Below are 11,690 nucleotides of genomic sequence, written 5' to 3'. Positions count from 1 at the left end.
GAAAAATAAAATGTGATTTATTTCTGGCTGAGACCTACAGCAATACAGGTAACTTCGAAGACAGTGACAAACACTGGCCAACTTGCTGAAGAAGAATCAGGAAGGCCAGAGAGAGACTACATCTTTCTCAATGGCAGCTTCTAAACTTTTGTAAGTTAACTAATGCAGTTTTGCCTATAATTATGACTTTCTAGACTCCTGGAAATTCTGATGGAGCTCACTGTATCCATGGACAGAAATCTGAGCAGCCAGCCATTAGGTAGGAGAGTGTAGTGTGTGTGAAAATCTTCCCTCCACACCCTTGAAGGACACAGGAGCTAAAGAAACAGGAGACTTCCCAATACTGCACCAAAGGAATATGCAGACCAGAGCAGCCGCAGCTTCCCTGGAGCTCCCCTGGCCTCTCAGCCAGCACATGTGTTTAGAGCAGTGATTTTCAAAAATGTTAGTTTATTAGAGCTACTTTTCTTCAGATAAGTTATACTTATTTATAGTTATTATGTTAGAAGATTTTTAAACATTTACTAATTCAATTAAATGTAATGACAAATTCTGTTATCACAAGTTAAGTTTCATGAAAAACAACTACTTTCCAAAGACAAAATACTTTTGCTATGAAAGGTGTGCTAGGCATGGGCAGATAGCTCAGTGCCATAAGCAACTGCCTGGCAAGAGCAAGTTCCTGCGTTCACTCCCTGGTACAAAAAAGAGGGGGGATTTATATATATGTATTCCATGTTTACAGCACACAATTTGTCATAACTAAATCTTGGAAGAAATCCAAATGCCCATCAAATAAGAAACAGATAAAGAAAGAAGTGGGTTTTTTTTTAACCATTGGAGTATAATTCAGCTATAAAAAGGATACATTTGAGGCTTTTATCAGTAAACGGATGCAACTAGAGAATATACTCTTAAGTGAAATAAATCAGACCTGTGTGTGCAAACATCTTAGTATAAGAACCTGAAAGAGGGGGCCGGGAGATGGCTCAATGGAATAAGTGCTTCTCTGGCAAGCGCAAGGGCCTGAGTTCAATCCCCAGTTCCACCAAAAAAAAAAAAAGAACCTGAAAGAATAAATAAAATCTGAAAGGTATAATACATACTGTGAAAGGGAAAGAAACTGTTCAAAGGGCAGGAATAACGAAGATGAGAGAAAGGAGAAAAGAAAGAAGGGAAAAAATATATTTTTTTTGCAATTATGCAAGATAGCTTGGATAATTGTACTGCTCCTATCTGCTGGTCTATTGAAAGAGGCAGTTAATGCTTAATTTTTTTCTGTTCTTTTTAATGTTTTGACCAATTTTGCATGCTTATTCCTGGTAATCTGAACAACTAATTTGAAAAGGACAATAAGCAATATAACAACTATTGTTGAATTCCTATCTTTTTTTAGTGAATTCTATTTCATTTCTAATGGTTTTTTAACTATTTTTTATTCTCTTTTTAAAAGACAAAAAATAACATAAACATACCATGTTAACCATTTTAAGTATACAGTTCACTAATGATTGTGTAACCTGTTGTCATTGTAGCACAGATTCTAGAACTTTTTCATCTTGTAAATCTAAACTTCTATACCCATTAAATAACTACCCCTTTACTTTTTCTCTGGGATCTGGTAACCACCTTCTATTTTCTGGTCCTATTAATTTGACTTCTTTAGCTACCTCACATAAGTGGAAATGTAAACAGCTTGCCTTCTTGTGGTTTACTTATTCCACCTACCATAATATCCTCAACATTTATCCATATTATACCATGTGATATGATGCCCATCCATTTTAAAGCTGAATAATTTTAAATTCTCCTTTGTATGTATGTATATCTTGTTTTGTTTATTCATTCAGATGACATTTGAATTGGTCTTACTCTTGATTGTTGTGAATTTTATTTGTATTAATATGGTTATACAAATGTCTCTTCAAGACCTTCCTTTCCACTCTTTTGAATATGTGATCAACAGTAGAATTGTTAGGTTCTTGAATCAAATGATAGTTCTATCCCTGAATTTTTGAGGAACTGCCATAGTGGTCACACCATTTTATAGTCTCATCAGTAGTTCACAAGGGCTTTAATTCCACCACACTCTCAACAAAATTTATTATTTTGTTTTTTCTTGTTAATAGAAGCCTCATAATAAGTATAAGGGGATGTATCATGTGGTTTTGATTTCCACTTTTTTGGATGATTATTGATGTTTTTGAACATATTTCCATATCTTTATTGACTATTTGTAAGTCTTCTCTGTCTAGTTGGGTCCTTTCCCCATTTTTTAATTGAGTAATTTTTTTATTGTTGAGTTACGAAAACACAGTAATAGTTACTTTCCCATCACTAGGACAAAATAGCTAACATCCTCAACCTAAAGGAGGAAAACATTAATTGGCTCACCATTTCAGAGGGTTCAGGCCACAGTTTTCCTTCTCCAAACAGAAGCAGCATGACTAATAAGTATGGTAGAAGAATGCTCAATTCATGACAACCAAGAAAACAACCTATTACAGGAAAGATTATATCATTCTGTGTCACATCCCCAGGGACTTACCCCTTGTGACCAGCCCTACCTCTTAATCAGCACATTCAGCTACCATCAATGGGTTAATGCATGGATGAGGATAGTACTCCCACTCTTCACACTTACTGAAAGACCTACTTCACAGCACATAAGACTGTGGGGGCATTTTAATCTAAAGCATAACAAACCACTACTTATATATTCTGGATATTAATCCTTTATCAGATATATTGTTCACAATTGTCCCATTTAACAGACTGGCTATGTTCATTAGGTTTGTTTATTTGTTTGTTTGTTTTTTTCATTTATTATCAAAAAACACTTTTACAAGTCTAAATCAGATTCAAGGCCATCGCTGAAGTTCTACAGGGAAATGGGGAGAGGGTTTCACAGGAGAGTGGGCACTACTCTACAGTCACATGTGCTTGCAGCAGGAGACATGACATGGGTCTCAATAGAGGCTGGTCTTTTTCATGATGCATAGGAACTCCTGCTCATTGACCTCATCGACTTCATCAATCATCTCCTGAGGCTGCTCATCGATCAGGTTCTCACCCAGCTCCTTGGCCATGCACTTCAGATCTCTGAACGATACTGTCCTGGTTTCATCATCATCAAAGAGCTTGAAAGCTTTCAGGATTTCTTCCTTGGTATCTTTCTCAGACATTTTCTGGGCCATCACAGTCAGAAAGTCACTGACATTCACTTCACCTGTCCCCTCCTTATCAATTTCACTTATCATTTTCTTGATTTCTTTTCTTGGGCTCAAAGCCCAGGGCTCCCATTGCCACCTTTAGTTCCGTTATATCGATGGTCCCAGTCCCATCTGCATCAAAGAGATCAAAAGCTTCCCGTATTTCCTGTTTATGCTCTTCGGTCAGCTCTGGCTTAGGACTCATTCTTTTTCTTGGAGCACTTGACACCATGTTTGCCTTTTTAAAATTGGAGGCCATTGCAGCAGGACACCAGGACCATTTCATTATGTTTCTTTATGAACAAAATATTTAAGTTTAATATGGCCCTGTCTGTCTTTGTCTTAGTTGTATGTTTTTGATTTGATATCCAAGAAACTTACTAAGCTGAATGTTATAAACATTTCTCCTGTTTTCTTCTAGAAACTTCAAGTTTCAGGTCTTTGGTTTAGATCATCAATTCATATTGAGTTAATTTTTATGTGTGGTACAAGATAAGACTTAAATTTCATATTTTTACATGTGAGCATCCAGTTTTCTCAATGACATTTGTCACAGAAATAGTCTTTTCCCCATTAAGTGGTATTGGAATAAAAGATCCTATGACCATACATGGAAAGCTTTGTCTCTGGGCTCTGTATTCTGCTCTGTTGGTCTGTATGTCTGTCTTCATGCCTGTATCACACTGTTATGATCCCTGTAGCACTGCACTTTGTTTTGAAATCAGGAAATGTGAATTTTCCAACTTCATCCTTTTTTAAATCTTGGTTTCACTATTCAAAGACCTTTAACATTGCATATGAATTTTAGAAAGTCTTTTATTTCTCTCTCTTTTTTTGGTACCAGAAATCAACTCAGGACCTTGGTCTTGCCAGGTAGGCACTGTGCCACTAAGCTATATCACCAGCCCCAATTCTTTTTTATTTTTTCTAAAAAATGTTATTGGACAAACATTTTGTATCTGTATATTCAAAATAGGATAAATATGCAGCTGTATTCTCTGAATTCAATGAATAGAGAGATTTGTTCTAATAGTGTTTGTGGACAGAATATCATGTCTGCATCTTGTACAATGAATAATCACTAAGACAATAATATGCAATGTATTAATTATTGAAACTGTGCTACAATTTGGATAGCCAAATCTTGGAAACAACCAAGATGCCTGTCACCTGAAGAATAGATGAAGAAGATGTTATATTTTTATACAATGGAGTATTACTCAGCAATAAAGAATTATAAACTCGAAGCACTTATATTTAAGTGGATGCCACTTGAAGATATAAGTGAAATAAACCAGACCCATGTGTAAATATCGTATAGTCTCCCTAGTATAAGAACTGAAAAAAAGAAATATAAATAGAAAGGTAAAACACAATTAAAAGGAAAGCGAGAACTTGAGGATTGGACAATGAAGAGAGGGCAAGGAGAAAAGCTGGGAAACATGACAGGGGCAAAGCCACACATTTATACACACAAGATGGTAAGGCAGTGATCCTGAGAAATATCAGCAGGTTTTCAAAACTAGCAGTTAATTGGTAGGAGTCTCACCCTGACTAATTATATGTGCTGATACCTGTCAACTAAGCAACTGCACTGAAGAAAGCAATGTGTAATAGTAGGGTCATGTTTGGAATGCCTGTCATCCTGGTCTTCTAAATACATACTGCTTGTCATGACATACCAATTATTGCCATACTGTCTCTCTGTTGCGCACGACCTCGCCAGCAAGGAAGACGCAACACACAGCTCTTCCTTCAGTGGTTTATTCAGGCCCCTTACAGCAAGCTTCTTCTTTTCCAATCCCCCAGCCCTTGGCTAATATATACTCCCGAGCCCAATCCCAGTGCGCCACGTGGGGATCGCCCATGGGTCCAGCATATGCGGAAGCGAATCATGACTGCAGCCCTGGCCATATAAGGAGTTGTTGTGCACAGAGAGCGCTCACCCACGGGGAGTGGAAGGCGGAAACCAGCGCCATCTTGTAGACGCGGTCCTTCGCAGCTCTCCACATCTCTCAAGTAAATGTTTGTTTTTTGAAAAAAGGGTAATAAATGAAAAAAGAGACAAGAAAAATAAATGTCACAGGACTGTCCTGCTACAATGCTGTATAAAGTTAGATTTCTAAATTTCTGTGTAAAAATATGTAATGTTTTATTCATATCTTTAAAATATTTTTTATTTTTATAATTTTCTCTCCATATTCTGAAAGGACTTCAAGTTTGACATATCAATAATAGATGGAAAATACCTGTTCCATATTATGCCTAAGATGTTTGATATTCAGACAGTGAGGTTAAACCCAACTGCATATGTTGTAGGGTAATAATAAGCTTCTCTTCTGGAAGGTTAACAACCTAAGTTTGCAGACCAAAAATTAGAGAAAAAGAAGGGCTGCAAGGACAGCCAACATTTGGCCCTAACCTTTCAAGGTCAGTGAAGACTCAGCACATAGGAGAACTTATAGTGTAACATCATGTAACTCAGTTGTGTTCCAAATTTTCTGATCTAGGAGATGATGGGGCCACAGAGGAATGTGATTGTTGATGTAGAGTGTGACTAAGGAGAGTCACCTAGAGAGAAAACATTGTCTCAGGCTTTCACTTTCTTTTCAGAGAGCAAATTGGTCAAGCAATGGCCGTGATTTATCCACATGGCTGACACTGACAAAGGATGTGCAAACTGCAGTACAGGGTAACAGGATAAATCCTGAGGGGACTTGACTGAACTTATCAGATAGAAAAGATATATTTCTTGTTATATAAGTCTTGCTTTATCTTGGTCTTTACAATACAGCAGAAAAGTATAAAAATGAGGTATAAAAAGTAAAGCCATATTAATATGCTGAGCTGTGAAAGGCTCAAGTCAACAACTTCTGACATTGCCAGTCCTATGGATAACCCACTACTAATATGGACTACTGGACTGCATTGGATTATTTTGCTGAATTCACGCACCTACAATATTTAAGTGGCAATGGAATACCCATCTCTAATAAAACTAAACAAAGAAAGGGGATACAAAAGAAGGACCATTTTGCATCTGTATATACAAAATAGTTAGGATAGATACACAGCTACTCTCTCTTAATTCAATGAGAAGAAAGATTTGCACTAATAGTATTTGGACAGGATATCATGTCTGCATCTTGTACTATGAATAACCACCAAGAAGATAACAATATGTAATGTATTAATTATTGAAACTGTCCTATTAATTGGTTTTGAAACTGTCTCATTGCTGTTTCTCAATAAAATTAATAAAAAAACTGTTAGTAATCAATTTTGAAACTGTCTCATTGCTATTTGTTTCTCAATAAAATTATTTTTAAAAATTAAAAATAAAAAATAAAAAAATGTCGTTGGGATTTTGATAGGTATTGTGCTGACTTGGTTCACTGCTTTGGATAGTGCATACACTGACAATATGAAGTCTTTCCATCCATATTATTTTCCATAAACATTAATGTCTTTGTATTTATTTGTATTTTCTTCTGTTTCTTTGAGAAATGTTTTGTAGTTTTCATTAGTATCTCATTTCTTTTTATGACTATGTGATATTTTAGTGTATGGATATGCAGTATTTAATTTACCTAGCCATAGTTGATAGTTGTTGGGTTATTTCTTTTGTTATGAATAATGCTGCAAAAATACATGTACAAAAGTTTTTGTATGGATATTTTTTCATTTCTTTAGGATTTGTCTTTGACTTTTAAGAAAAACTGAATTTAAATAAAAATAAGTCCTTTGAAAATCCAGGCTAGTGAAAGGCATTGCAAGTATGATTTTTTTTATGTTTTAAATAGAAATGAAAGAAAAAAATCTAGTTGTTCTTATTCAAAAGCTAGAGGAACCAAATACATATTTTCTTACAGACAACAAATTGAGATCTTACATATCAATGTTGTAAATAGTTGCTAACTGATGTATTTTAAGTTGAAGGGATTGTTGGCTATCTACATGAGTATCCAGGTACAGTGGCAATCCTAGTTACAAGAACGCTGAAGCAAGAGGATACAAGTTTGAGGAGATTAGGGTAACTTAGAAGACTGTACTTTATCTGGGGATGTACCTCAGTGGTAGTGCACCCCTGAGTTGGATCCGTAGCATTTAAAACAAAATCAGAGTACCAGTCAGCAGTTTTGACTACATTCCTGTAATCCCAGCACTCAGGAGGCTGAGACAGGGCGATTGCTGGGAGGTCAAGCCCAGCCTAGACCACACAGTAAGTTCGTCATCTTGAACTACATAACAAGACCTTGTCTCAAAAAGAAAAATAATCACTTGACCAGAAGAGTCCAAATGGAAAGTAATAAGAGTAGAAGTTAGAAGGGTATACTTCCCTGTTTTATGTAGTCTTGGGTGAAGTTACTTGTATTTTATTGGTAAGACATTTTTCTCTACTTACCTGATATTTCTTCCTTAGTCATAAGCATTAGTAAGATCATTCACTAACTTCTTTGACACATTTACTGAATACCTTTTATGTACCAAGCACCGTGGTTGCACTGGCATACTGGTGATACCTGCTGTAGCAATGCAGAATCATAGTCTGATGGAAAAATCAAAGTAATTTCGTGAACAACCATAATACAGCATGAAAAGTGTAAAATAACAGATGGATATATATGTTGTCAGAATTGAGAGAAAACACAGTCCTCCTAACCATTCTTATCACCACAGAAGTTCCTAAAAGACAGATCTCATTATCTTTCAAGAGATGTAAGATCTGCTGATGAGTTACTGTAAGTCATTAGGCTGTTCATAATTCTCTTATTGGATTCACATTTTTACATGATTATATTTAAACTCCTTGATCCTGTTTCATTTATCTAAAAGGCTCTTCCCTCCTACCTGGGGCCGACTTTCGCTTGAAAACTCAGGCCAAGTATTATCATTGCTTAGAAGATTTCCTACATGTTCTGTAAAGTCTTGATTAGGTAATTGTCTGTACTGTTTCTCCCACCCTGTACATATATCTCTGACTCCCCATACCATCCTATCTTATAATCATCTCTGTATTTCTCTTCTCTCTGATATGTTCTGTGGGCATGAATTCCTTGAGGACATCAGCCAGGTCTTGTTGGTATTTTTATCCTTGTTGTCTAGTATACAGTAGATTCCTGATGTTTAATAAATGAATGAATAAGCTAGTCAGTGAATTAGTTAACTTTATAGTAAGAGGAGAAGGAAAAGAGAGATGACATCTGCTCAGAGCCTTGGAGGATGCATGAGACTTACCAGAAGTAGAAAGGGAAAAAGAAAAAGGCATTCCTCCCCAGCACCACATCAGCTACAAAAGCACGGAAATGAGAAAAGACCTAGCATGTTTTTGATACTACTATCACTATGGATCAGAGTAAAAAGTTTCAAAATCTCTGAATTTACTTGTGTCCTATGATCTAGAAAGCACAAGACCTGTAAGTATTGCTTTTTTAAATACTTGTAGGTCGTTAAAAATGATCCAAACACAAAAATACACATTCACTTATCCAGCTTTGGAAACAATAGAATTTTATAAATAACACAATTCTATAAACTTAAATGTAAATCACTCCTATAATACTTGCCTAATATTTTCCTTCCACTCTTTTTTTCTACCTCCTATTTATTTTTGTTTTATTTCTTTTAAATAAATAATTTTAAAAAATTAAAAAATAATAATAATAATAAAGACACGTTCTGACTGGAGAATGTAAGGAACAAGTGATGATTTCATTTGAGCACTCACTTCGCACCGTTGGTCACTGGTGCTCTTCTTATTGCTACCAAATTATTTAGGTTAATGAAGCCACAATTAAAGGGTAAAATTAAAGTGTGATGATTGGAAAGTTTATTCCTTTTCTTTTTAAGACAGAAAAAAGATTTTGATAATAAAAATGGCACATGCTCTTTGTAAAAATTGGGGAATTTTCAAAAAAGTTTAACAAAAGAATAAAAATTAAATTCTAACATTTTAAAATACCAAATGCTCTATATTTTCTTGCATATCTTTTTATCTCTTCTTTTGGCAATATACATGTACTCAATATAGTTGAGATTTTACACTGTATGAACATCTTTGCATGTTTTAAAAATACATATTTTAAGAGTTTTCTTTTGTCCATGAATATCCTTCATAAATATTGTTTCATCTTATATAGTATTGTATCACAAGGATAGGCCATTGATTATGTAAATGCTTATATATCTTTTGATTTCTTTCTTTTAAATAATGTAACTCAAAATAAGCATTCCATAACAATCAATCTATTTTCTTAGGACAGATTTCTAAAGGAAAAATTACTGGGTCAATGGATATAAAAATATTTATGATTCAACTTTCCTCTTGAAGAAAGTCATATTTCATTTATTAAAAGATTAATGACACTGACTTTGCTGCCTGTGTAGTAATTCATATTAAGATAAATGCTTCAGGTATTACTATTAGTATAAATTGTCCAAGTTGTAGTATTTTATTTCAGGCACCAGGATGCACCTTTTCCATCTTCTACTACTTCGGACCAAAATCAGGAGCTCAGCCTGAGCCACTTGCAGTCTGACAAGTCCTCTTGCCAGCTAGTTTATACCTGCAGCTGACCTTGTCTGTCCCAGCACTTACATCTCCTGCTTGCCTTTCAGATGGAATGGGACGAGTCCTTGCTCAGGATGTGTACGCGAAAGACAACCTGCCCCCTTTCCCAGCATCAGTGAAAGATGGCTATGCTGTGCGAGGTAAGTCTTTGGCTTGTTGCACCATCACCACACTCTATTTGCTTAAAAGTTTTGGCTCAACCCAGACACGCAGTTATTACAGCTGCTTGCCCTGTGATTGGCAGAATAACTTCTTTTACAGCAAAGTATGCTAACTATACCTGTATATGTTCTGGTACATCTTGATTGAAATGTGTCAGCAAATATAAATATACAGGGAGCAAATAAAAACACTGTTATTGTAATTTATTCCCTTTTGGGGACTTTTGAAGGAGTGGTTTTGCTTTTGTTTTAAGACAGGGTAACCCCTAATCATGGTGCTCTACCTGCCTGTCTCCCAAGTGCTGGGATTTATTCTTATAGCCCCTCCACTTGTCAGACAGCAGGCAGCCTTGATCTGCAAGTATTCCAAATGCTTTCTACTGGAAAACCTCTATAATCTCGCAGACAAACAAGCAAATACCAAACACAGACATGAAGTAAGGCAGTCTGTTTTCTTACTTCACTCTCAAACACTTGTCAGCAAAGAACTTCATGAAAAGCAAGCAAGAGGGAAACCACTACTTTCTCTTTGCATGATACGTACCTCCAGAGCTCTAGAACCTCGGCTGGTACTAGCAGTTCCTCTCCTCACAGTTGCTTGAGATTGCATAAAGCTTGAGAGAAATACTAGATAGCATTTTGCTGCCTAACGTCCAATCTAAGAACCAAAGATGAAAACGCAATTTAATTTTTAGACACTTATTGGATTGTTTTGCTTTATTTTGGTTTTCTGTATGCAGTATATTTTGAAATATGTATACATTATAGAGTGGTTCAGTTAAGCTAATTAACATTGCGTTACCTTACATACTTATTTTTTGTGATGAGAACACTTAATATCCACTCACAATTTTTAGAATATACTATAACTCAGTTATTATGTTGTTAGTTAACAACTCAAGGCTGATTTTAAAATATAGTATATTTCACTATTATTGTGTTATTAATAACTCAAGGCTGATTTCAAAGAAATACCTTTTTAAAGCATCAATTTTATGGAAGAGTTTGAGGACTAGATAGATTACATCTTCTGTAAATGTTTTGTAGAATTCAGCTGTGAATCCATCCGGACCTGGACTTTTCTTTGTCAGTAGGTTTTTAATTACATCTTGTATTTCATTGGCGGTTATTGGGCTATTGAGAGTGGTTATATCTTGTCGATTCAGTTGTGGTAGTTTCTACCTTTCTAGGAATCTGTCCATTTTTTCTGTGTCTTCTATTCTGTGAGAGTAAAGATTCTCAAAGTAACTATTGATAATCTTCTGACTTTCCACTGGGTCTGTGGTAATTACACCCTTTTCATTCCTTATTGTTTGTATTTGAATTTTTTCTTTCCTTTGTTTGATGAGGTTAGCTAGAAGCTTATCGATATTATTTAATCTTTCAAAGAACACAGTTCATTGCTTTTTTAATTCTTTGAATTGTTTTCTTCGTCTCAATTGAATTAATTTCTACTCTAATCTTTATGATTTCCTCCCTTCTTTGGGCCCTGGGCTTGGTTTGCTCTTGCTTTTCTAATTGTTGAAGGTGCTGCATTAGGTTATTCATTTGTTCCCGTTCTGTTTTCCTAATGTGTGAGTTCACAGCTATGAATTTCCCTGTAAGGACTGCTTTCATCATATCTCATAAATTCCGATAAGTTGTGCTTGAATTTTCATTGAATTGTTGATACTGTTGAATTTCTTGTTTAATTTCATCTGTGACCCATTGGTTGCTGAGTAGGGTGTCATTTAATTTCCATGTATT

The 11,690-nt window shown here is 35.4% G+C and overlaps 1 protein-coding gene and 1 pseudogene across 1 annotated transcript in view; one reads left to right on the top strand and one right to left on the bottom strand.

Moving 5' to 3' along the window:
- The window catches only part of Gphn (gephyrin), an 837,950-nt gene that overhangs the window by 672,022 nt on the left and 154,238 nt on the right, over positions 1-11,690 (top strand). Inside the window, exon 12 of the mRNA XM_023701464.1 lies at positions 9,831-9,923. Within this exon, the coding sequence (XP_023557232.1) occupies positions 9,831-9,923 (93 nt within the window). The remainder of the gene's footprint in view (positions 1-9,830; positions 9,924-11,690) is intronic.
- LOC101562117 lies at positions 2,970-3,471 on the bottom strand (annotated as a pseudogene).

The sequence above is a fragment of the Octodon degus genome, unplaced genomic scaffold, assembly GCF_000260255.1.
Source record: "Octodon degus isolate 3935 unplaced genomic scaffold, OctDeg1.0 scaffold00007, whole genome shotgun sequence".
Lineage (NCBI taxonomy): Eukaryota > Metazoa > Chordata > Mammalia > Rodentia > Octodontidae > Octodon > Octodon degus.
This window is presented reverse-complemented; position numbering and strand designations above follow the sequence as displayed.